The sequence below is a fragment of the Phodopus roborovskii genome, unplaced genomic scaffold, assembly GCF_943737965.1.
Source record: "Phodopus roborovskii unplaced genomic scaffold, PHOROB, whole genome shotgun sequence".
Lineage (NCBI taxonomy): Eukaryota > Metazoa > Chordata > Mammalia > Rodentia > Cricetidae > Phodopus > Phodopus roborovskii.
Window position 1 is genome coordinate 2,475,899 of NW_026126636.1, and position 26,794 is coordinate 2,502,692.

At 45.0% G+C, this 26,794-nt stretch overlaps 1 protein-coding gene across 3 annotated transcripts; it reads left to right on the forward strand.

The window, feature by feature from the left end:
- Znf507 (zinc finger protein 507) lies at positions 1-26,794 on the forward strand. 3 transcript variants are annotated; one of them, XM_051207037.1, is made up of 7 exons: positions 1-146; positions 1,406-1,499; positions 6,967-9,074; positions 10,684-10,798; positions 14,543-14,657; positions 26,010-26,144; positions 26,236-26,794. In XM_051207037.1, the coding sequence occupies exons 3-7, from the start codon at positions 6,969-6,971 to the stop codon at positions 26,600-26,602; spliced, it is 2,838 nt and encodes a 945-aa protein (XP_051062994.1). In that variant the 5' UTR covers positions 1-146; positions 1,406-1,499; positions 6,967-6,968; the 3' UTR covers positions 26,603-26,794. The 3 variants fall into 3 exon arrangements, with proteins under 3 accessions (XP_051062994.1, XP_051062997.1, XP_051062996.1); XM_051207039.1 differs by having other exon boundaries at positions 23-146; positions 1,410-1,499; XM_051207040.1 differs by lacking the exon at positions 1,406-1,499 and having other exon boundaries at positions 10-146.

Below are 26,794 nucleotides of genomic sequence, written 5' to 3' on the forward strand. Positions count from 1 at the left end.
GCTACGGCTGAGGAGGGGGCAAAGCGGGGAAAAGAGAGGGAAAAAGAGTCAGGAGCGAGGCGGGCGAGGACGAGGGCGCGGGCACGGCGAGGTCCCGGCCGGCCAAAGGAGGCTCGCAGAAGCAGCACCCCGCCGCCCGACCGCAGGTACCGAGCCCCGGGCCGCCCCTCCGCTTGAGCGCCGCCGGCCATGTGCGGCCTCGCCGGTGACGCCCGCTTCCTCGCCGGTGACGCCCGCGGCGCCGCTACGCGCCGGCGCGCCGGGGCCCGGTGTGCACTGTGGTCCCTCCGCCGGGCCTGCGGACACTCCGCTCCCGCCGGGCCGCTGGGGGTGGGGGCCCCGCTGGGGCCGCTTCCTGAGACGTGAAAACGCTTAGGCCAGCCAGGATGGAGCTTAAGTTTCTTTAATCCCCCGGCCCTTTGAGCGCTCCGTGGTATTGGAGAAAGCAGTGCAAAAGGAAAACAGCAGTCCTGGCCTCCCACACTCTGGGATGCCTGAGATCGCTGAGACCCTTGGGGAAAGCGCCCACCTTTCCAGACCTGGGGCTTCCCGATCGCTTGTTGGGAGTGCGAGGCCTGGGTGATTGATTAGGCCCAGGCAGCCCCCAAGGCAGCCTTTTTAGGTTCCTGCAGTGGACTGGAACTTCCTATCAGTCTACATCGCTCCAGGCAATTACTGGATTTGTCACCTCTTCTGAGTTTGTACTTTCCACTGTACTGAAGTCTGATTCAGTGTAAGGATTGGTTTCTTGATTCAAAAGATAAAGCCTGACCCTTCGCTTCTTTATCACGGTAACTCGTTGGAAATTAACTTCGGAGAACGCCCTAGCAGTGTACTAATTCTACTTAACTATAATCGCGAAGTTAAGTTACTTTTTTACGCGAACTGAATAAGCGTACCTAAGCAGCTATAGGGAACCGTAGCAAAGAAATGGAGGACCAGGGCATGAAACTGCATTAGAAAATACATAGGTCAAGCCATGCTATCATATCTTTTCGTGAAGCCGTTCTGCCCACTGTATTTGACTAATTTACATAATCACCCCTTAGGCAGTAATTTCGGTTAAAGTTAAAATAGCAATATGTCATTTATTATTCCATATTGGTTAGAAAATTATGTCAGTAAAACCAGCAGTTTGCTTAGTAAATTACTTACAAGGTGGGGGGAGACTTAAAATATACAATTGTTAGATGTTTCTAGACTCATTCGTTTTAGCTTCTGCAAAGTCCTCTACTTGTTAAGTAAATTATGTAAATTTTCCTCACATAATTACATTTCGTGAACAGCTTTCTGAAATTTCTTTTTAATGTTAAGTATTGGGAAGTTTCTTCACCGCCAAAGTAAGTTATTATGTTTCACCAAGAAAGAAATGTTTGATTCTGTTTACTTTCCTTCTTGGCCACAGCTAGATTGTGAAGATTGATTCAGGAGACCGCATTAATTTCAGGAATTTATTGAAAAAGACACTGGCTCTGCCATTAACAGCCATGTAACCTTGGGTAAGTCACTTAACGCCTTACCGAGTTGCCTGGTTTATAAACAGTGACACGGTTGTAACTAGGCGCAAAGAATTCTGGGGATCTGGTGCAGGGAGATGTTTGTTGCTGCCTACCATATGGAGCTGTTTCTCTCCTCTGTGTTCACCGTGTTCCAGTTGAGGATGGAACTTGGTGTATTAGAGAAAGCATGGTCTGAGAATACCACTGGCAAGGATTCCAGTTCTTAACCAGATACCACCTCTCATCTGTGAGCCTCAAATGTGTTACTTTACACCTCCTCTCCCAAGAAGGGGCTGGGTTCCGGGAACTAAAGGAACGTTACAGGAAATGGATGAAGGCCCTACTCTGTGAGCTCACTGCTCAAGGACATTGGTCTCTAGCACTGCCCTTGGCTTGGGTGTGTCATAAATTACACTGAAGCTGAAAATACTGCTTGATGTCAGTTAGGCCTCTGTCTTAATTGTAGCCACTAAATCAGAATATTGTCTGTGGCTTGGTGCCAGCTAAGAAACCCCAGACTAGGAAACCCATGTACTTACATATTTATACTTTGGTTTTCTCTGAGTAGCTATTATTAAGTTGAGCTTAGAAGAAATTATGGTTGATACTAGGAATGTCTAAAGTATAAGTAGCATTTAGGTTACATTTAATAGACAGTTTCTAATTCCATGCTCTAAAAGTTTATCCAGCTTTACCCTCACATTTAACATTGGAAGAATCTGAAACAGTAACTTGCCCAGGGACACACAGCACTCCAGAGGAGGGAGGGGCCATGGCTTCTTCTGAAGTTTGGAGACCCTGAAAGAGTGTGAAATTCATTAGCCATCACTTCTGCTGTTTTGGCCTTGAAGTTTTTGTTTATTTGCCTAGTTGGGGGAAAAAAAAAGGAATCCTTAGTGTAAAAGAGAATGTTCTTTATTCCATCATATTCTGCCTTCACATATACCCAGAAAATTACAGCCCTTTCTCTGAGCCCACATGAATTGTCGTCATATTGCTGTAAGTAAAAGGAACTAATTAGATACACAGATAGACCAAATAGCAAATTATAAGAAAGTAAAGACAACTGAATTTGTTCACTTTTCTTGGGAAAGACACTAATTACTAGCTTTTTCCCATGGATTACTGTTGTCAAGGACAGAACTGAAAGACTCTGTGGGAAAGACTAGAACATTTCTGGTTTGGGAGAATAGTTTGTTTACTTGAGCTGACTTGATCTAATGGTGTAGCTAGTGATTCCAAACAAGAGAGCCCCACTTGACTAATGTCTCTAGACTTGGGTCCTAGTGACCCTTCCAGTGCAGCCACCTGAGGGAGCACGCTTATTCCTCCTTGTAAGTAAATGTTCATGTGAGAGAGAGCAGGGTTCTTCCTCTCTCCGCCTTTCTTGTCACTCTTACCCTATTATTAACAGCAACCAACTCAAATGAGGGTAACTCGGGGAGGTTGTGTTTACCAAGGTGGTATTACTCCAGGTACTGGGCTCCTATAGGCAGGCCACGGGGATGGTGGAGTTAGTGGGAGCAGCAGCAGGAGAAGGGCAGAACCAAAGCCAGAAACAGATTGGTGGAGAGCAGCTGTTTGGGAACCTTCTGTAAGAAACAAGCAATCCAGGGTGACCTAGAAGTGGGGAACCAGGACATCGACTGACCTCTGACCCTCATGGCTCTCCTCCATTGGCGGTGTCAGCCAGAGGACCAGGGAGCATAATGATAAAGTCCTCCTGGGACAGAGAGTCCCATAGAGAGGAGGGGGGTGCTAAGTCTGCAGTGCCCCCGCGTGTTGCAGATCCCGCCTCTGCCAGCTCTCTGCCCAGAGGGGCCTTCGTCTCTGGGGACTTGGCCATTGTGTACTTAGTATTGGAAAGCCAGCGCTTAGTCTTCTGCTTTCTCTGTGTGCTTGTCCTTATCCACCTGTGAGTAACTGAGTTGAGTGTAAAATGCCCCTGTCCTACCTAATTGCTTTGAGCCTCACACCTGATTGTGGTTCTGCTTTCTCTAAGGCAGGGTGGTATTTTTATCTTCAGTTGTTTTCATTATGGAAAACTTTAGGCATTTGCACAAGTAGAAAGAAGAGTGTAATGAACAGGTGATTGGCCCCACCTTCGTTGACAGAATCAGTTCTTCTCCCCGGACACATCTCCCCAGCCCCGCCCTCCTTCCATCATCCATCATCCATCATCCCCCATGATCATTGTTCTTTTTTTTTTTTTTTTTTTTTTTGAGCTGTTTGCCCCAGCCCTTGAAGTCCAAGGGTGGTGTTCCATGTCGTGATTTGAGTCGGTAGGGCTGTATGCTGACTCTTTCATCTCCTAGTCAAATGAAGTTTAGCTCACTTGGCATATATAATGTACAAATAAATATCTACATATTTACACGTTCTGTATGTATAATACACATGGACTGACTGCATGAATGGGCTAAGAAAAAAATTGGAAATTGAAGAGTTGGTTTTAGTGACCTCCTCTCCCTTGTACTTTACTAGGGGCTGTATGTGACCTTTTATTTAACAGATTTTTCTTTTAATGAGTTTCTGCTTGCTTGTTGGTTTTTGCCTGCAGACCTAAACTGTTTTTTTCAGGTGTTTCTTGATGCGTTTTATGTTGTCATATCGGCTTGATAGCTGCCTTACTGTACTTATCCCCAAATGTATGCAGCCTGTAAAATGAGATACTTACATAAACGTTCTGGGGAAATTGGAGCATCTGCTGCAAGTTGCCATTAGCTCTTAATGCCTGAGTGTACACAGCTTTGAAAGTGAGTGTTGTGTCAAATTCTTTTCTATTAGTCTTTTTCTTGATCTCACTTTCTAAGGAACACTCGGAACTATCCATGGGGAGCAATTTGCACCTCTCTGTCTCCCTCTTATTGGATCATTCAGCAGGAGACTCAGGAGTCACCTTTGGAACACTAGGTGTGAGGTCTGTTGAGCAAACTGTTCTCTGGGTTATCAGCCAAGATCAAGGCAGACCTTGGCTTTACAGTAGTGTAGAGCTGGATCGGGCCAAGAAACTGGAAATGTGTGGGTTTTGCTACTTTTATTATGTAACTGATACACCTTTAATGTTGAGCTGAATGACAACAAGAATCCTTCAGCTCTGGCCCCACAGGGAAATCAGCCACAGCCTCAACTTTCTTCCACCAAAACACATGGAGTCTTGTTTTGTTTGGGCTGGTTTGTGCATAACCCTCGCATGAGTGGAGGTCAGAGGTCCGTGTCAGGTGTCTTCCTCTCTTGATTGCCATATATCATCTGCTTACCCCCACCCCGCCGAGACAAGGTTTCTTCATGTGACAGTTCTGGGGTTGTCGGCATGTGCCATCATGCCCAGTGCCCAGCTTTTACAAGGGTTCTGGGAACCCAGACTCAGGCCCTCATGCATGCAGCAAACACTAACCACTGAGCCATCTCTCTCCAGCCCCTAAAATGGGAATCGAGACTGTGAGATGTGTTTAAGAAGCCACAGAAAGGGTTTTTTTGTTTTTTCCTGAAGAACCACATTGTCCTCTCAGTCCCTTCTCTAGCAGCTGCAAGTTTGCTGTAAAAGTCTAGAAAGACTTGTTCTTCCTGAGGAAACGAAAAGACACAAATGTTCTGAGAGGCGTTTGCAGAGCTGAGGTGGCTATGTTATGGCTCTGGAATACACCCTCCATTAGGTGGCTGTTACAGGCTGGCTCTAGAAAAAGAAAAGCCAGTGTTCGCTTTTAGACTAAAACACTTGCATTTTTGTCTGACGTGAACCTAAATGGAGAAAACTCATGCTGGAAAGAGTGGGGCACAAGAGAGGAAAGTTCTACACAGTGTGGCCAGAAACTGGGATAGGCAGGCCTGAGATGCAGGTAGGAGCACTGTGGGAGCCTGCCTGGTGGGTTAGGTGTGATCCTTGGGGAGGCGGAGCCTGCCTGGTGGGTTAGATGTGATCCTTGGGGAGGCGGAGCCTGCCTGGTGGGTTAGGTGTGATCTTTGGGGAGGTGGAGCCTGCCTCATGGGTTAGGTGTGATCCTTGGGGAGGCGGAGCCTGCCTCATGGGTTAGGTGTGATCCTTGGGGAGGCGGAGCCTGCCTCATGGGTTAGGTGTGATCCTTGGGGAGGCGGAGCCTGCCTCATGGGTTAGGTGTGATCCTTGGGGAGGCGGAGCCTGCCTCATGGGTTAGGTGTGATCCAAGCTAGGGGGCCCTGGGCAGGATTCTGCCATGAGGGAGATGAGTGCAAAGTCTGTTACTGGAGTTTACGAATAGTGCCTAGTTTTTGGTCTATAGCTTGTGGCACTGAAAATCGTGCTGGCATTTATTGAATGTTGTGAGTAAGGTTCCAGAATGTACCTAAAATGTGGAAAAACAAAACTTGTTGCTGGAAAAGAGCCTAAACTTAAAAATGTGATCCAAGTCAACAAAATAATCTCACTTTAAGTAAAAGGAAATGTCTGAAGTGAGAGGGCTGCCAGGAAGTATAAAGAATATATTCAGAGGCCTAAGGGAGTGTGATTTCGTGCTGTGTTGTGCTTGCAGAGTTCCCTGCCTTGCTGCATTATTCAAGCCTACCATAACTCCTTACTGACCTTTCTGGAGCTGAACCAGAACTGGAGTGGCAGCATTTTCTCTCTGCCTCCCTTCCCTGTTCAGGAAGGAGAAGCATGGCTGGGAATGAGGAACAATCGACCACTGATGTGACCTCTAGAAAGCCACAGCATAGTTTGTGGTTTATCTGGTGGACCATAAATCAAAGGAAAGAAGAGGAGGAAGTGGAGCATTGCTCTTACTTAGTTTCATTTGCATAGTACTTCCCAAAATTCAGTGTCCTTTATAGTAGGTTAAAATGAATATATTTTCAGAATTTCAAACATTTGAGCAGAAAAGTGTGATTTCGTTATCTACAGTTAAAATTTGGCATAAGAAATAGTTTATCCAGAGTTGTATCAAATCATGTTGGCTTCACACACACTGATGCTTCCCAGTAGCTTGAGGTGACTCCGAATGCCCTGAGGACGGCAGTGTTTCTTTAAACAAAGAATCTGTGTCTCTTTAGTTCTAGACTTTCCAGGGCGAAACAGGGCAGGGTAGGGATGCAGGGTAAAGGAACTCAAGGTCTCCATCTGTCTCTAGGACAGTGGTTCTTAGCCTCTGGGTCGTGACCCCTTTGGCAAACCTCTATCCAAAAATATTTACAAAATGATTCATAACAGTAGCAGAACGAGAGTTATGAAGTAGCAACAAAAATCATTTTATGGTTGGGGGTCACCACAACCTAAGGAGCTGTATTAAAGTCACAGCATTGGGAAGATGAGAACCACCGCTCTAGGAGATGCATTTCAAAGTGGAATTCTGAACTATTTAAGTCTGTGTCAGGGATCTCCTAAGTTGAGGATAGGTAAGCATTCCAATCAGACACCAGAGTTAACATTGTTTTTCTGCATTACATGCATGTGATTGTCCCATAACCAAAGCCCTCTGCTGTGCACTGTCCCTAGATATGGAAGAAAGAAACAGCATTGCCATGTTGGTGTCAGAGATTGGAGAACAGGAGGCTGTGTTAACTGCTGAAGGAGTCCTCAGCCAGGCCTCGGAAGTTGACGGGCAAAGAAAAGCCAAAGCAGATCCATTGGTCCATGTCATCCAGAAGTTAAGCAAGATAGTGGGGCACGAAAAGTCACAAAAATGTCTTCTGATTGGGAAGAAGCGCCCGCGCCCAAGTGTGACACCACTCTCTCTTGAAGCCCTAGAGCACTGTGAGATTCCAGCTAAAACAGCCGAGTCCCCTGCTGCTGAGATTAGGAAATCTGAGATGTCACAAGCAAATTCTACTCCAGATTCTCTTGCCTCAAATGATGGAAAGGCTATGTCCTACCAGTGTAGCCTTTGTAAGTTCCTGTCGTCGTCCTTCTCTGTGTTGAAAGAGCACATCAAGCAGCACGGGCAACAGAATGACGTGATGCTCATGTGCTCAGAGTGCCACATGACCTCCAGAAGCCAGGAGGAGCTCGAGGCTCATGTGGTGAATGAACACGAAAACAGTGCCAGTAGCCACATTCAGCCCAGCTCCTCCTGCCAGGGAGCCACAGAAAGAAAGAGTGAGACCGTGGTGGACGTCCCAGTGAGCATGGGCATCCCACAGGCCCATACCGTCCAAAGTGCAGCCGGGGCAGAGATGGGCAGGAGGAAGTGGTATGCCTACGAGCAGTACGGCATGTATCGATGCCTGTTTTGTAGCTACACGTGCGGCCAGCAGCGGATGTTGAAGACACATGCTTGGAAACATGCAGGGGAGGTTAACTGCTCCTATCCAATCTTTGAGAATGAAAATGAGCCCCTCGGCCTTCTCGCTTCTTCGGTGTCTGCTGCACCTGGCGGGGTCGACGCGGTTGTCATTGCTATCGGGGACAGTGAACTCAGCATCCACAATGGGCCATCTGTACAAGTACAGATTTGCAGCTCTGAGCCACTGTCCTCCTCATCTCCTTTAGAAGAGAGCACAGAGGAGGGAGTGCACCTCAGCCAGTCAGTCACCCTGGACTCTAACGAGGAAGAGACGCTGGAGGTGATGTCTGATTCCGAGGAGAATCTGTTTGCTGATAGTTTGCTCTCATCAGCACAGAAAATCATTAGCAGCAGCCCAAACAAGAAAGGGCATGTGAATGTCATTGTGGAGCGTTTGCCAAGTGCGGAAGAAACCCTCCCGCCAAAACACTTCCTCCTGAATGCTGAGATGGAAGAGGGGAAGAGCCTGAGGCCTGCCGATGCGCAGACTGGGTGTGGAGCAGCAGGAGACGTGTTCCATGCTGATAAATGTACTGTTGATATTGGGGGATTGCTCATCGGCTGGAGCAACGCAGAGAAGAAAGAAAGTGAGCTGAGTAAGGGCCTGGCTGCTGACGAGAATGCCCCACCAGGACGAAGAAGGACAAACTCTGAGTCTCTCCGGCTGCACTCCTTAGCTGCAGAAGCCCTTGTCACCATGCCCATAAGAGCTGCTGAACTAACGAGAGCCAGCCTTGGGCACTATGGGGACAGAAACCTTTTAGATCCAGACACTGGACAAAGGCAGGTCAGTGGTCCATTGGCGGCATACTCAAAAAAAATCATGTCTCCTCTTAAGAACTCTTCCGATGGAGTGGCAAGTTTAAACCAAAGCAGTTCCACTGTGGTAGAGCTCCCGGAGGGAAGGCAGGAATTGTCAGATGGGCAAGTTAAGTCTGGCATCAGCATGTCCCTTCTTACTGTAATAGAAAAACTGAGAGAAAGGACAGACCAGAATGCGTCAGATGACGACATTTTGAAAGAGTTGCAGGACAATGCCCAGTGTCAGCCCAATGGTGATGGGAGTTTGTTAGGGTCCAACGTGGTGGAATACATCCCGGATGCTGAGCGGCCCTACCGCTGCCGCCTGTGCCACTACTCGAGTGGCAACAGGGGCTACATCAAGCAGCACCTGCGTGTCCATCGGCAGAGGCAGCCTTACCAGTGTCCTATCTGTGAGCACATAGCTGGGAACAGCAAAGACTTGGAAAGCCACATGATCAACCACTGTAAAACCAGAATACACCAGTGTAAGCAGTGCAAAGAGTCTTTCCATTACAAGGTGAGCGACGGTCGTGAGGGTTGCCAGGGACTTTGTAGATGTAGTCCAGCCACCCCATTTTGTATATCAAGAAAATGAGCTCCAGGGAAGTTTGGTGATTTGCCCAGAGACACCCCCAACAAATTCACTTTGAAGATGGGTCTGAAAGCCGAGTGTCCACATTGCTGTCCAGAACCCCGCCCCCAGCCCCTTAGTCTGCTGCCCACCTGCTTTGTTATCCCCCGCACCTGTTGCTTTTGTGTTTTCACTTATAAAGGAATGTGGAGTAGGCTGATGGGCACACATTTTACATAATGGGCTATATCAGCTGCCACACAACCAGCAAAAAGTGATTTGTGTCACTGCAGAAGGGAAGCAGGCAATGAGGCTTACTGGGAGACAGAAGCGTAGAAACAAAGCCATATTTGCTGTTGCTAGATAGTTGAGGGACTTCGCTAGGGATCTGCCCAGAGCCTCACACCAGCTAGGCAAGTGCTTGGCTGCAGAAGTATATCCCCAGCGCTTGGTCTTGTGAGTCTTGCTGAGTGTCCCAAGCAGCACTTGAATTTGTAGTCCTTTTCAGGCTCGCTTCTGTGTGCTGAGATTACAGGACTATGCCCCTACACATGGCCATTAAATGGACTTAAGTGGGTATTCAAGGCAGATGTTTATCGTACATATTGAGCCAGAAGCTGGTATAAAATGTTACTACCCTTTGTAAAGGATACCTGCAGTCAATCCTGAGGTCATTATTGACTTAGATCTCCTTCAGTGTACCAGTTATTAAAAATGAACCTTTGTTGGCCCACGGGGCATAGGCTATCTCACAGATTACCTACAGTTGGGGGTCCAGGTGGTGAATTTTTTAAGCAACCAAAGTTGCTCCTGTCTGAGGTTCATTGGAACTTGGATCACACTCATGAAATTCCAAATAGCACATCCAGAGAGGTTCCAGTAGCAAGTTCCAGAAGTATCCACCTTTGCTTTGCTGCCTCTGTCCTTCTGATTTGGGGTGGAAATAGTTCCTGTAGTGCCTCTAGCTGGTGTCAGAAGGTAGAAGTTAATGAAGCCTGTGGTTGCTGGTGAGCTTTCTGTTTACGGGCATGTGGAGTTACCCCCTCACCTTCTAGCCTGTAGGCCATGTGGGAAGTGTGCCCATGCTGAGTGTAAACGCCTCCGAAGATGGGTATCCTCCGAAGATGGGTATCCGTTCAAAGAGCATGAGAAGAGCGATGGACTTCTCAATGGGATTGCAGTCACCTTGTGTCTGTCTTTCTATAATTTCACATGTGTCAAATGGTTTTTAGGAGATGTAACTTCAAAATATTAATTTTTAAAAAAGCAAATAGTAAATTAGTAAGGACTTGGAGGCAATGAGGAGTAGATAAGGTCCAGGTGGTGAATTTTTTTTTTTTTTTTTTTTTTTTTTTAAAGAGGAACAAAAGCTGCTTTAAAAAAAAAAAAAAAAAATCACTCTAGCACCCAATTGGTAATGGATTCTAGGCCAGAGGTTCCAAACGCAGTCAGCCCTTTGCATAGCCTCCTGGTAACCCAGAAGGTGTATTTGCTAGAAGTTACCGGTTAATTTCTTGCCTTTTTTTTTTTTTTTTTTTTTTTTTTTTTTTTTTAGAGCCAACTGAGGAATCATGAGAGAGATCAGCACTGTCTGCCCAACACCTTGTCAGTAGCTTCAAATGAGCCAAGAATTTCCCGTGATGCCGCTGATGGAAAGTGTGCTCAGGAAGGTATCTGCATTTTCATTAGGGTCTATTCGCTGTACAGGATGATGGTTTTCATCAGGGCATCTTTGTAAATGCATGTAATGTACCTTGATCATGTTTGCACATCCCATTGTCCTCACATGTGCCTTGTTAAATACAGGCTGCATTGACAAGGGTCTGAGGTGAAAATGGAGCGGCATGTACTCTCCTCTGGTTCTGTGCTGTGCATGGGAGTGACTCCCCTTTGTTCCTAATGATATTCTGAGAACTGACTAGAGTAACTTACATCTCGTTCTGGGTCAGGGTACTACATTTGTAAGGACTTGGCTGCAACCTCGCAAGTAGTTGTTACAGTTAAAATTTGCAGGGGTCTGTAAGAGCCAGGCTACAGCAGAGACCCTTAGAAAGTAATGGATCAGCAAGTCAGAGAAGCTGGAACTCGAAAAGCAAGCCTGTGCTCCGCCCCTCTCCAGCACTGAATGACCTGCCCAGGCAAAGCTTTTGCAGATGGCAGCCCCCACCTCAAACTTTAACTGAGGCGTCCTGCTGTTATCTTACTCTTCTCCAAGTATGAATGCCAGACTTCATCTGCATTATTTAAACACACACAGGAACCTTTTATGTACTAGTTAGGTGCTAGTCAGCCGAGTATCTGGTAATAGGAATATTAGAATCAAAAGATTTAATTAGAGTTCCATGAAAAGGCGGATGCCACATCCCGAGAATGAGGGATAGAGTGTAATAAGCTGTGCTTCCTGGCATTGGTTCACGTAAATTGATATGCTTTAAATGTCTCCAGTGTGGTACATAGTGTTTATGGGAAATAAAACATATTGGGGTGACTTTCCTTTTTAGATTTCCTAAGAATTAAAGTTAGAACAACTGCAGAGTAAAATGTTTTACCATAATGTCTCATTAAATTATACCCCAGAAAGCATAACTGATTCCAGAATGTTTCTGAAGGAACTGATTTTGACACCACCATAGTACCAGAATCCCCTTGTCAAACAGATGCCACCCCCGTAAAACCATCCTGAACAAAAGGAGTTTACGACATGGCATCTGCTTCCGTGGTGGATGGCTGAGCGAAAACAGTTTTGTTTCCTTTCTACAGAATAGCCCTAAATGCCTCCTTTTATTTTAATTCATTATGTTTCCATATCCCTTCTAAAGGAGACATTAAGCATTAGACATGATTGGCCCGTAAATCCTAATGAGGGAATAAAGTACATGTGACTCGGTAGCGCCACCTGCAGTTGACTCCAGTGCTGGGACTGTTTCCAGCAGCATCAGAGAAAGCAGGGGCTTAAAACTACCCAGTTGTCTTAGCAAATTCAATGAAGACTTCAACGTGGCCACTCCAGCGTCATTGTTTGCACTTTGTCCTCTCTGCAGTTTTTAATCTGTGACTTACACACTTGCTCCTGGGATTAAAGATACATAGGTTTAAAATTGTATACATGGTCACCTTGTGGTTTGGTTTGGGGGGGGTTGTTTTTTCATTTGTTATTTATTTATTTACTTTTGTGGTGCTGAGCAAGCACTCTTCAACCAGGCTTCACCCCAGGACTGACCATGCTTTAGTTTTAACCCCTACTTAGCTGCATTTGCTGTTCTGTCACAGTAGTGTAGCGGGCATGGCTGATCTCTTCCTGTATACGGTCTTGGATGGGATGGGATTAACTCAGTATTGTTATGGTTCACAATTTGTCCAGTTCTCTTAACTATTCTGTATGCATATAGGAGGAAGGTGCATGACTGCCACCCCAGCCTCTGTTGCTGTATAGTACAGACTGCACTCAGCATGCTTTCTGTACAAACCCGATAGAACAGTACTGCGGCATGCCTGTCTTGAGCAGGTTCTCTTGCCAGGTGCTGGGAGTGCAGGAAGGGGCATCAGTACCCTTGAGGAAGTCAGAACTGAACTAGTGGGTATGACATCAGTAACCGTCTTGGCCTGGCACCTCCGGACATCCAGACAGTGTCTCTGTATGAAGAGTAAGTTGCACTTTCTTAGAGACAACTTGTACAGCCCTGGGTTTTGATGCCAACATGCCAGATGTGCCTAGACGTGTGCAAAAAGAGTACAAGGCCTCTTCAAGCCATTTGGTGAGGTCCACTGCTTCCCATTCTGTAGAAAAGATAAATGGGACCTCGAGAGGTGACATGATTTGCTCATTCTCAGGCCAGTGGCAGAGCAGAAATCAAGCCCAAGTTGTTAAACTTTAAATCCAGTCTTGATTCTATTGGAAACATTTGCTTGAGGTAGCACTGGCTCTCATTCTGTGCTATATTAGGCTTTTCCATCTGTCAGTTTTATTAGTTGTCATTGATCTGTAATATTTCTCACAAAAACCATTATCCAATATTTCACACTTCATTTTTTTAGGTCTTTTTTTTTTTTTTAATAAAAAACTATATTTGGAACAATGCCATTTATAATCAAGTCCAAGTTTTTTAACCTACCAATTAAGAGCAATACTTAGATTGTAATTATGATTAGTGTGTTAATGTTATAGATTTATACCGGGAAATTGGGACATTTTGTTCTGCCTGGCAGTAGTTATTAGCCAAAGAAAATTTCAGTTTTAGAAAGCTTAAATTTAACTTAAGAATTATCTTTGTTGAAATTGCAGTGTGGGTTTTCTTTTCTTCTGTGATTTTCCTTTGCTACTGTGTGCACTCCCTTCCCACCTCGGCTTGCTTCATGGCTTGCTTCCTGCCAAGAGCACACATTCTTCGCACTCTGCCTGATCCTTGAGCTCCCATGTTTACCTGCTGTCTGAAAATTACAGTGAGGATGCCCTGGGCACCAGTAAACAGAGCTAACAGTGCTTATGATGGAGTCCTATAGCTTATGTTGTCTTGTGTGAACTACTTGTTTGCAAAAATGAGCTAATACTAGGGCTTGTCTCCTGGATCCAGGTTTGCCACACACAAGGGAGCTGTGCATTTACAGCCTTTGTCCCCAAAACCCATCAGCCCACTAGGTGTGACTGCTCAGTTGTAGAGCACTTCAAAGCTGGCAGCTGCTTTTCCTCCTCAGTTTAATTGAAGGCTGACATTTGGCAGAAAACGGAGCAAACACACAGGCTTAAAAACGTGAGATTTTTTTCCAAGTAGCTCACTGTGTATGCCTCGTGGCCACACTTTATTTTTACTTTATGTGAATCACTATTTTGCTACATGTAATGTATGTGTACTATCTGAATACAGTCCCCATAGAAACCAGAAAAAGATCCCTTAGAACTCAGGTCATGGATGAGTTTCAGACAGTTGTGAGCCACCATGTGGGTACTTGGAACTAGCCGGGGCTTTTAACCACTGAGCCATCTCTCCAGCCCCTTGCCACACTTTATAATACTTTATTATTTTAGCCTGTTGGCAAATAAATGTTTTAAAGAGACACGATGCCCGTTATTGGTTAGAATGACGCCTTTCAAATTCACAGTGTATCTTGGTTAATTTAGCTGCTAGACAGTCAGCACAGCAGCTGGGAGCAAGTTCATTCTGCTCTACAACTTGGTCCACAGAACCAGCCCAATCTGCCAATATTTACAGGTCAGATGGCGTTCATCTCATGCCTGCTGATGGTCTGGGTGCACGATAGTCTAGGGAGCTAGCTGCTTAACACGTGTTAATTATACTGTGGGAGAGCATTGATTCAAATGTTGGTATGTTGTGTTGATTACTTGTTCATGATGATAGGGTGTAAGTACTGCCATTTGAGTCTTACCAAATCATGCCTCTAACCCTCTCTCCTTCAAGGAAACAAGTCTTCAACCCAGAAGCAGTATAGGTGCGATGTGTGCGATTACACAAGTACAACTTATGTTGGTGTCAGAAACCACAGACGAATCCATAACTCAGATAAGCCATACAGGTAAGTGTGATGGTTCTAATGCTTGTATTCAAACAGTAAGTTTTATTATTGTGATAAATATTTTAGAAATAGTTTGGAATGTATAGAACTTGTTGAAAAACATGTTAAAAACTTAGAAATGGGGCCGGGCAGTGGTGGTGTATGCCTTTAATTGTAACTCTCGAAAGGCAGTTTGAGACCAGCCTGGTCTAAAAAGCAAGTTCCAGGACAAGCTCCTAAGCTATAGAGAAACCATGTCTTAAAAACGAGACAAAAAATCAAAACCTTAGAAGAAATGGTTACATACTGGTTCTTTTTTTTTTTTTTTTTTTTTTCTGTTTTTGGTTTTTTGGTTTCTTAAGACAGGGTTTCTCTGTGAGTTATGGAGTCTCTGTAGACCAGAGATCCGACTGCCTCTGCCTCCCTAGTGCTGGGATTAAAGGCGTGCACCCCCTCTGCCCGGCTACATACTGGTTTCTTAAATATCTTTTTAGTTTAAGAAATGTTACTCATGAGTCTTAGTGCAGCAGATATTCTGGGGCAGTTGGAGTACTGGAAGAGATCCATGTCCATCGATTCTATGTCCTCATTTCACTTGAGTCTTAATTATAGCAGTGTCCAGTGCTTTAGAGCCCGTTACCATGATATAAGGTCAGGTACTTTCATTATCCCAGCAAAAATCATAAAGCATGAAGGTCATAACGTCCCTGGGAAAAGTTTTGTTTCTGAATATTAAGCTACTGTGGTTTGAGCCGTGTCATTTGATAAATTTTGTCGCAAAAGCAAGTTTTGTCTAATGTGCGTTTAGAGAAAATAAAGTATTTTTGGCTGCCAAGCAGTGACCACTGTTTAGTAAACTTTACTTCGTGAAGCTGCTTAACCCCTTAGCAGCTTCTCCCCCAATTTACCTGTTCCTGGGGTTCCAGGTGAAATACTGATGAGTCGAACAGGTTGCTCCATTAATCTAAATCATGCTTTTAACGTTACCTACTCATGACCCCTTTTCACATGAGAAGTTTTTACACAGCTCCAGGTATGTAGGTATATAAAATAGGTGTGCAAATCACGTCATGTTAAATATTATTCAGTATCTGTACATTTTACCATTTGTTAAAGACAGAAGCAGTGTTAATGAGATATGTGTACTTACTTATTTTACATAAAGAATTATACCTCGGTTGAACAATTGAAAATGAAGGACATAGATCATCTTCAGCATTTTTCAGAATTGATCAATATTTTGATTTTATAATCATCAAAGCTCAGAACATCACTTTACATAAATACCTAATGCAAAGTAGCAAAAGTATGTTTGGGGTCATTTCAGGAACTTTTGGAAATTCTGTCTTGATCCCAAGCCAAAATTCACTGAAGTTTGTTTTTTGTTTTTGTTCTGTTTTCTAATTCAAGTCATTATTTCAAGCAACAGTTTTTAAAATCAAACTTTCTAATGAAGCACAATCTAAAGAAATATGGATTTGGTAAATATGCTGGAGCTGGGAATGTCACTCTGTAGAGTGCTTGCCTTCCATACATGAGCCGTGGCACTTGGAAGTTAGAGGCAAGTAGATCAGAAGTTCGAGGTCACCCTTAGCTCCATGTGGAGTTTGAAGCCAGCATGTGCTATGTGAAACCATGTCTCATAAAGAAACATTAAGTCTGTATTTTTTCTTCTTCTTCTCTTCTTCTTCTTCTTCCTACTTCTTCTTCTTCTTCCTCCTTCTTCTTCCTTCTTCTTCTTCCTCCTTCTTCTTCCTTCTTCTTCTTCCTTCTTCTTCCTCCTTCTTCTTCCTTCTTCTTTCTTCTGTATTTAAACTGAGCAGAAAGATTTGCAGGCATAGTAAAAAGCCCTGTGATCTCAGCTGGGGTGCATCAGGCATTGTCACAGGCTGCTCAGGGCAGGGTGTTCATGCCTTGTGTTGAGAGCACAGACTGCACGCAATGAAGCTACATGATGCGACACACGCATGTGCTGCTAGAAACAGCTCAGAGTCCTTGCATGTGTGAATTAATATTTGATTATCCTGTGTTCAGAAAGCCTTTACTGCTTCCATGTTGTCCATGACCCAATACTCAGTGAGCCAGCTTAAGAGTCGGAAAGCAAACGAAAACCCAACACATTGCTATCTCATACAACGTGGCTCTTGGGCTAGGGAGTTGGCTCAGTGGTTAACACTGGCTGCTCTTCCAAAGGACCTGGGTTCATTTCCCAGCACTCACAGGTCAGCTCACAACCTTCAGTGAGTCCAGTTCTGAGAGATCCAGAGCCCTCTGTGAACAGCATGCATACATGGTGAACAGATAACACCTACAGACAAAAGACCCATACGTGTTAAATAAATAATTTTAATGTGGTTCTAAAATGTAATGTGCTTATGCTCTCAGAGAGAGAGAGAGAGAGAGAATGTATGTGTTTCTGGCCTCAGGCCTGCAGGCATCTGCTGGTGTTGGAGCTCTGGCAGACACTCAGCTTTGCCTTAATACTTAATATTTTCAAGGTAAAGAAGGATTTTTACCAAAACCTGATGGCCACTTATTATTGATAGTCACTCGGTGCTGGACGTTCTAAGTGAGGAGTAGTAGCTGGGATGAACATGTGATTACACATGGTCACACAGGAAAACACCTGTGTTTTCCTGACATCAAAAACTTTACATTTAAATCTCAGTGCCTTTATTCTCGAATGTAATAGTGATGTGCCAAACACACATGATATAGGCAGGAAATGCCTCAGGCCTACAGTTAGAGCATACATTCACTCATTGAGAAATAATGTTACAATTAACATAACTGTCCCAAGTGCTTTGTGAGCTGTATTCCTAACAGAAAAGGCATCTTTACCATCACAGGGCTTGTGTCTCAGACACAGGTTCCAGACTGCGTCCTGATCCACAGGACTAGGCAAAACCTGAAACTCACTGAGTAACAGCATGATGGAACAAGAATTATTTGTATACTACACATCTTAGCCAAAATGGGGATGCTCAAAAAATACTCTGCAGAAGTAACCTCAGTGTGCATATGAAGTGTGCATGAAACATAGGTGGGTTTACTTAGATTTGAGTCTCATTATACGTACATCGATACTCCAAAATGCGGAGTCTGTGCCACTTCTGCTCTGTCTCTGTAGAGGAGGTTTCCCTGAGTAGATTAGGCTCGCAATTATCTGCTGCCATTATGAGGATGATGCAGTGTGATCTTAAAATAATCACAGACTTACAGGACAGTCATGGCTTTCCTAGTCTTGCTTTCTGGCCTTGCCACTGTCTTGCTGCATGGGTTTATATACTCAGATTCTCTGCCAGGACTTTGTCTCCATTGTATAGGTCTGCGACGCTGAACTAGGAGACACAACCTTCTTGATGTCTGGTTTTCCCCACGAGAACCACAGTAGTCCTTTCTTTTTCCTTCATAACCAGTCTGGTCCCCTTTAATTACCTGGTAAACGTGCAGCTGGTGTTTGGGCTTGTCTTCCCAGTTACCTTGTGCACTTTTCTGATTGTTTCTTTGTTTCCTTTCTTCAGAACTGGAATGCTTTTTTGTACAGCTAGCTGGTCTTTGTACACAAGCACAGGGGGCGCCTCCTGTGTTTGAGCAGCCTCCAGTGTTAAGGCTTTTCTATAGTGGCAACATCTTTGCTTGCATTTTGGTTTTCTCTGTTGTGGTTCCAGTCAGTTCCAGCCTGTGTGTGTGATCTGGCAGGTACCCTGTCATGTGTGAGCACTCTGCCTGTGCCAACATTAGTCCTGGTCTTCAGTCTGACCCCTCCATCTTAATAGATAGGGTTTGGGCGAAATTCAGAGCCCCTCCCTACAGATGTTCAGTAAAGGCTGACTTTAAGTTTCTGATGTGCCTCAGATTTGCTCATTTATAAAATGGCTCTGGTTAGCTGTGCAATTTTCATTGAAAAGTAAATGCATGCTATTATTACTATACCTTTTTAAAAATCTGGCCATACACACACACACACACACACACTCTTTCTCTCTCTCTCTCTCTCTCTCATACACACACACACTCACACACACACACTAAATTGTATCCTACCCTACAAGGCCAAAACATGAAGTTTTATTATTAGGTCCCCCTCCCTCCCTCCCTCGTTTCTTTGTGATGCGTGTGGGTGTTTTACCTACATGTATGTCTGTGCAGCACATGCATTCAGTGCCCATGGAGTCCAGAACAGTTAGTCAGATTCCCTGGGGCTGGAATTAGAGAAAGTTTGACTTACCACCTTGGTGTTGGGAATTGAACTCGGGTCCTGTGGGAGAGAAGCCAGTGATTTTCACTGTGGTCGTCTTTCTAGGCCTTCTGGTTAACTTTTGTATCTCTCTCTCTCTCTCTCTCTCTCTCTCTCTCTCTCTCTCTTCACTCCCTTTCCCTTTTTCCTCTCTTTCCTCTCTTCCAAATGTCTTAAATTGAATTGTTGATTAACATTAGCATACATCCTGGAAATTACATAAATCCCAGATTCACACTTGATAAATAACCACAAGTCTTCTCCAGCTTTTGGCAGCACACCCTTCTTGGACTTCCTGTCATTAATTATCCTCACCCCTTTCTCACAAGCGCCATCTTGACTGGTAGCATCATAAATTAGTTTTGTGTGTTTTGAACTTAATAGAAATAGAACCATATGTTGCATAGACTTTTATGCCGTTTCACTCATTACTGTGTGTGTGAATGCTAATAAATTTCACTTCTATATTACATTCTATTATAAAACCATAGTACATAGCTGGGGGTATAGCTCAGAGACTGGTTGCTTGCCTATGTGCACAAACCCTGAGTTTGATCCCTGGAGCTACCAAAACAGTTACTCATTCATTCTATTATTGATAGACATTTGGATTTCCACCAGATTCTTTCCTTGTTATGAATGGTTCCATATAGAACATTTCTTGTTTGGGGTGTACATAGGAAACAAACCCATGTCTGGTCAGTTGATAGAGATGAGTAGGGTTGCTGGGCCTTAGGTGGAGGTGTGTGTTTAGCAGACAGTGTCAGCAGCAGTTGGAGTGGTAATGTGAGCCCCTGCCTGCCCTCTTAGGTGGAGGTGTGTGTTTAGCAGACAGTGTCAGCAGCAGTTGGAATGTGAGCCCCTGCCTGCCCTCTTAGGTGGAGGTGTGTGTTTAGCAGACAGTGTCAGCAGCAGTTGGAGTGGTAATGTGAGCCCCTGCCTGCCCTCTTAGGTGGAGGTGTGTGTTTAGCAGACAGTGTCAGCAGCAGTTGGAATGTGAGCCCCTGCCTGCCCTCTTAGGTGGAGGTGTGTGTTTAGCAGACAGTGTCAGCAGCAGTTGGAATGTGAGCCCCTGCCTGCCCTCTTAGGTGGAGGTGTGTGTTTAGCAGACAGTGTCAGCAGCAGTTGGAGTGGGAATGTGAGCCCCTGCCTGCCCTCTTTGGTACTGAGTGTTGTCTTTGGGTGTGGCAGGTGCACTGGCGCCTGGCGTAATGTTGCTCACTACTGTGGTGGTTTGTTTGCCTGTGTGGTAGTGTACAGGGGTTCATCTTTATTCTGTATAGAGGTCCTTTGTGCCAGGTGATGGTGGTGCACACCTTTGATCCCAGCACTCAGGAGACAGAGGCAGGCAGATCTCTGTTAGTTCAAGAGCAACCAGAATTACACAGAGAAACCCTGTCTCGAAAAAACACAAAGTCCTTTGCTTGTGCACTGTTGATGCCCTGTCCTGTACAGTGGCTTCCCTGATATCTGATGTACAGAAACTTCTAGTTTTCCTAAGGACAAATTTGTCCATTTGTATCTGGGACTCTTATGTATTTAACTCTGAAAGTGGCTTTGATTTGTCTCAGAAATCCAGGAGGTAATGCTTAAAGAAGTAAAAATATAGCACAATAACTAGCATAAATAAAATAATCCTTAAAAATAAAGGGGAAAAAAACCAAAGCTTTCCAGGTTTCTGGCAGTGGGAATAACAGTAGCCTGTGGGCAGGGTCAGGCACTTCACCCTATGCTCCCAGGGGATGTTGTGCTAGCTGGAGGTAGGCTGTCACTGCTCGCTTGGTCTGGTGAGTAGACATGCTCTATTGCATCCGTTTTAAAACACATCGTCCTTTCTCCCTTCTCTGGGAACTTGGTGGATTTGAGCAGATTGAAAGAGAGTCAGTGTTTCACAGTCTGACTCACACAGCATGTGACTGACCATGGAGGGTGTGTGTTGGTGATGAAGGTGAGCACAGGGAAGTGATGGGGTGGTGCTGTGACATAATGTATCCGTTACTCTCCCAGTTGCTGAAATGAAACACCTGATAGAACCAGCTTAGAGGAGAGGCTCCATCTGGCTCTTATTTGGTGGTCTGCTGGCATGTCAGAATCCACGGTGATAGGAGCGGCTTTTGACCACAAAGGCAGAAACAGGAGTTGGCTTGCTTGTACCTCGGTGGACGGGGAAGCAGAGAGCTTGCCAGAACTTGGGCCAATTTGGAACTCTTGAGCCCCACCCCTATGGCCCTATTCCTGCTACACATAGCAATGCTATCAGCAGAGGCAGCTCATCCTCAGACATAACTGTGGGCAAAGCCTGATGACCTGAGTTTATCCCCAGAACCCACATGGTGGAAGGAGAGAACCAACTCCCACACACTGTTCTTTACACGTGTGCCATGGTATGCATACACCTGCTTGCATGTTCATGTTCTCTCTCCCTCTTGTCCTCTCCCCCATTCCTCTTTTTCCCTCTGTCTCTCCCTCAATAAATAAATGTAAAGATAACCTTTACATTTATAAAGATAACCATGATTCATTCTCTATTTATTTAAAATTGTGTGTGCCAGGGGTATATGGGTACACATGTCAGTGTGCATGTGGATATCAGGACAGTTTTGTGAAGTTGACTTTTTCCTTCCACCTTTTCGTGGCTCCCAGGGTTTGAAACTAGGTTACCAGGCTTGTGCAGCAGCCCCTTGACCCACTGAGCCATCTCACTGTGGAAAATGCAAGATTCTAAGAAGGAGGTGTGAGTGGCATTCAGGTCTCCTTCCCGAAGCTGGTCCTCTAATCAAGTGTGCGTTGTTTCTTGTTCAGCCTCATCCGTTTGTCATCATTGTCTTCACATGGAACCCCTGTCATAATATCCGCTGTTATTAGTGTCCTTGTTGTAGCTCAGGAAATGTTCCTGGAATCCTGGCTTAGCAGAACAGCTTCTGCTGTCTTCATAGTAAAGTGTAGCGATGAGCCAGATCAGAACAGTTTACAGATACCGGCTCAGTAAGAGGGGTGAAGACCTTTGTAAGGAGATTGAGAAAACACAGTGTGCTGTCAATGCTTTAAGCATAGCTGAGCAGATGGAGGGCTCTGTGTGACTCATCAAACAGTTTCTGCTTACCAGATTTTGCAAAAAGTTTTGTTTGAAAAATCATTTTGTTATTATTTTCTTTCTTTGTGTAGCCCTGGCTGTCCTGGAACTTACTCTGTAGACCAGGCTGGCCTCAAACTCATAGAAATCTGCCTCCCAAGTGCTGGGATTAAAGGTTTATGCCACCATGCCCAGCTCTCCCAGACTCTTTCACAGTCCTCCAAAAGTCATTTGGACATTTACATCTAAAATAACATGATTCATTCCCTACATAACTATCTATTAATTTTAAAAGCATGTATACCATCATTCCTGGTTTATCTCCTTAACACTATAAATGCTGAAACTGCTTTCAAAGTGCTTTGCCCCAGGCTGGAGCAATAGCTCAGTGGTTAAGAGCACTGACTGCTCTCCTGGAGGACCCAAGTTTGATTCCCATCAACGCAGAATTGTCTGCAACTTCAGTTCCAGGAGTTATGAGTCTTCTGGCCTCCACAAGCTCCAGGCACACATATGGTACACAGACATATATGTAGGCAAAATACTTATACATGGCAAAGGAAAAATAAGTAAATTGGGAGAAAAAAAAAGACAAATTTTTTTCTTGTAAGTGCTATGTTCCATATTCCAGGAAAGGTTAGTTAGGGAGGCCAAGAAGATGTCCACACAGAGTCTCAGAAGTCCTATGTCATAGGTGTAGAGCAGGAGTTTTTCCCTTTTCTTCTCATGAATTGCAGGAGAAAATAGACTCCCCAAAAGAGTGGTCAGTGGCATGTTTGTTTGATGTTTTTTATTGGTGTGTTATTTAGGTATCTGTTATAGCATGTCACATAACAGAGAGAACACAAACAGTTCATCAGTGCTGATAGAGTAACTCCCCTGGGGAAGAGTGTTACAGCCCACTGAAATACGTGATTTTAAGGAGAAAATACGTAGAACAGCTATTGTAGCTCTGGGTACAGGTTAACATCCACCTAAGGAGTTTTACATTTGCAGTTTCTTTCAAAGAATTGAGAACCACAAGGGTAAAAATCAGAGTAGAAGCAGGCACCTCTTAACCTAAATAAGCTCCGCGAATAAGCACCGCGCCATCCATGGATGAGTCTCAGGTAGTGAAAGCCAGAAGAGTAGGCCACAGAGTGATACATAAGGTAGGATGCAGGAATGCATGGGTGCAAAACTAAGGAATAAAGCAAGTGATTCAGTGAAAACATCAGAGAATCCGCGTCTCCTTTGGGGAGGACAGGCTTGAGATCTGGGAGACACGGCTCCCTCCTGGGGTATGGTGCTATTCTTCAGCAGAGTTATGTGCTGTGTTTATCATTTTGTGAATCACGTTCATACCACTTTCTCATGAGTTTCTAAGTAAAACATTTCTTCAGCTGACTATAAAAATTAAATTTTACTGTCCTGGGCCGCTGAGATGTCTCAGTGTTGGTAAAGGCACTTGCAGCCAAGCCTAACAACCTGAGTTCAGTTCCTGGAACCCACATAGGGTAAGAGAGGACAGACTTGCCGGAAGCTGTTATCTGGCCTGCACTCTTGAGCACACATCCCACAAGAGAGAGCAGTTTAAAACAAAAACAAGAAGAATGAAGTGTTGGGTTTAGTGGGTATTTCTTACAGTTTTGAATGAATGGTATATAAATACTCTTGAATTTTGTAATCAGCCTTTCTGGCCTTCTCTTAAATTACTCTTGTTACATTGAGAGCATGTTAAGCTTCTAATTGATGTAGAAAAAAATAACAGCTTTACAGGATGGGCTTTTCCATTGGTTCAACTCTGCACATAAGTCATGTTTTAAACTTGTCTTCCTATATATAATTAAAAGAACCTTTTTCTTTTGTTGGGTTTTTTAATTGTTTTTTGCATTTTTGAGATATGGGGTCTTATTGTATAACCTTAAATTTATAATCCTGCCTCAGCCTCCCAGGTTGCTGGGTTTGAAGGTAGGGTGGGTGTGTGTGTGTGTGTGTGTGTGTGTGTGTGTGTGTGTGTGTGTACATACATATGCATACACACACAAACCCCTGTGGGAGGAGACAGCTAACTCCAAAACGTTGTCTTCTCACCTCCACACAAGCACACAAACATACAACAAATAAAATGCAATTTAAATTAATCTTTTTAAATGCACTGAAAACCTTTCTTGCTGGTTTTTCTTTCCACTGACCATTGTTGACACTGGTTTGTGAGGGGTAAATACAGTTATTGGTTGGTGGTGGCTTGGTGGTGGTCCTCTGTCATGTTCCATTATGTAAGAATAAACCAGTCTTCTGTGTTCTTATGGGAAAGCAGTAGTTTTAAGCTACATCCCTTTTGCTGTTCACAGCTATAGTGACACTCTGTGAACATGTGCTAGCCTATAGGGCAGAAGCCCAGGAAGATTTGTGGGGTTACAGATGTGTGCCAAATGTTCTGTGTTGTGTTCACCCCTATATACAACCGGTGTGTTTCCATCTCTCCACTTCTGTGAAGGCTGTTCTGTACTGCATCTGTGCTGTATCTCTGTGGTTATTAGTGAGGTTCAGTGCCCTTTCAGGTTTTTGGTTTTTAGAAGTTCTATTAAGAATTGCCTACTCATGGGGCTGGAGAGAAGACTCGGTGGTTAAGAGCACTGGCTGCTCTTCCAGAGGACCTGAGTTCAGCTTCCAGTACCACATGGTGGCTCACAGCCACCTATAACTCCAGTTCCAGGGATCTAATTCCCCCTTCTGCCCTGTGAGGACATTACATGCATACAGTGCACAGACATACATGCAGGTACAACATCCGTATACATTAAGGTTTTGTTTAGAAAACGAATTGCCTTAGCCTTGTCAGGTGTGGGGGGGGGCACATGTTGTGATCCCAAACTCAAGGTGAAGCAGGGGGATAATTTCAAAGGCAGCCCCAGACTATGCAGGGAGAGTATGTTATGGTTTTATTGCTGTTGAGTGGACTAGTGTGCCTCAAGGTCAGTGATCTTTGGCCTTATTCTTGGTCCTTGGACATGTAATAAAAAACTGCCACTTGCTATCTTAAAGGTAAGTTGGCATCGGGTAGGCTAAGAGTTAACCCATACCTGTGCTTCACCGTTTGCCTGTCTCGTGGGTATGGGGAAGGACTGAGTGAGCTGCTTTGTTAGGCTTGTGACTGAGCACTATTACAGCATCCAAAAAGATCGTACTTGTAGAATATAAACTGGAAATTATACACTTAGGTATTTTCCTGCGTAGTAAAAACTTTCATCCCCAGAAAACCTGCATGCAGGTGTTTATAATAACTATTCACGATAGCAAAACCGGGAAGCAAACATGGTGTGAGTCACTGCAGAGCTCACAGAAGGAAGAACTGAAAAGGCATGGGTGTTGTAATCCCAGGGCTGAGGTGCAGAGACTGCTGCTCCCTGCGGGTGGTACCCAGCCAGCAGCCCAGCTCACCTGCTGAGCTCCAGACCAGCTAGAGGCCCTGTAGGTCTCCCGAAACATGGTGGAGTGCTGGTGCCAGGAGTAAGGCAGAGGGAGGGGTGAATAGGCAGAGCACTGTGAGGACCCACAGAGACTGTGGGTCTCCTCAGCAAGACTGCACTGGGGTGCACAAAGCTGTGTGTTTCTCTAATTCTAAGCAGAAATAGCACAACTTTAACCTGCAGAATTGTAATGCATCACACTAATGCAATCAGATTTACTTAAAAACAGATTTGGGGACTGGAAAGATGGCTCAGCAGTTGAGAGCACAGGCTGTGCTTCCAGAGGACCTGGTTCCTTTCCCAGCACCCACATTTGTGGGAGGCACTACACCGACTACATCCCTCCCACTCAGCGCTTGTTTTGGGGGCTATTTCTAGGAGACTGTTTCACAGCAGTGGTGTTCTGGCTGTTACTCTCTTCTCTCCATCTCTTAGCCATAGGAGCAGGACCTGTGATGTCAATGTGTCCAGCTGTGATTTTTCTGTGGCGGTCCCCATTTGCTGTGAAGAGGGACACTTACCTAGGAAGGGTGGCGCTCACATAAACCATGGTGAATTTTCAGTGGCGCTGTAAGATGGTTGTCATTCCCCTGGCCCCTGTCTTCCAGGTGCTCCTTGTGTGGGTACGTGTGCAGCCACCCCCCTTCCTTGAAGTCACACATGTGGAAGCATGCGAGTGACCAGAACTACAACTACGAACAAGTTAACAAGGCCATCAACGATGCAATCTCACAGAGCAGCAGGTACGCCGTCCCAGCCCCCACTTGATTGCTTGGTATAGAGCAAGGCTGCAGCACAACCCACTGAAACTTTGCTGTGTTCTGTTTTTATAAGAGTTCTGGGGAAGTCCCCTGGGAAAACACTTTTAACCAGCAGTGGAGAGAGAGCTGACCCAACCCCCGGCGGTCCAGAAGACTTGGTGTCATCCTCAGAGCTGACTTCCCAGCTGCCCAGTGAGGTCATAGATGCCAGCGAGCTTGAGAAACTGAGCCCCACGGGCAGCAGCTCTGACATCTCAGGAAGGAGCTGCAGCCTGGCTACACCGGGCACCGAGTACTGCGTGCTGCTCTTCTGCTGCTGCATCTGTGGCTTCGAGTCAACCAGCAAGGAAAGCCTCCTGGATCACATGAAAGAACATGAGGGGGAGATCGTTAGCATCATCCTGAACAAGGACCACAGCACAGCCCTGAACGCCAACTAGCTGGGAGCATGTGGGAGGGACCCTCAACTGCAGGCCAAGCTCAATGCTGTCACTAGCTCACTAGACATGGGGAAGCAGGTGGGTGTGACTGTGTTTCAGGGTTTGATTGAGGATAGAGAGCTGTGACCCTGTGTGAGCCTCTTCACTCCTTAGTATCAAGTGTTTACTATTAAAAGCTTGCCATAGTTCAGA

Coding starts and splice junctions, on each gene's coding strand:
- Znf507 (XM_051207037.1), top strand. CDS start 6,969: ATGGAAGAAAGAAACAGCATTGCCATGTTGGTGTCAGAGATTGGAGAA. Junction 9,075..10,683: donor AAGAGTCTTTCCATTACAAG/GTGAGCGACGGT, acceptor TTTTTTTTTTAG/AGCCAACTGAGGAATCATGA. Junction 26,145..26,235: donor GCAATCTCACAGAGCAGCAG/GTACGCCGTCCC, acceptor TGTTTTTATAAG/AGTTCTGGGGAAGTCCCCTG.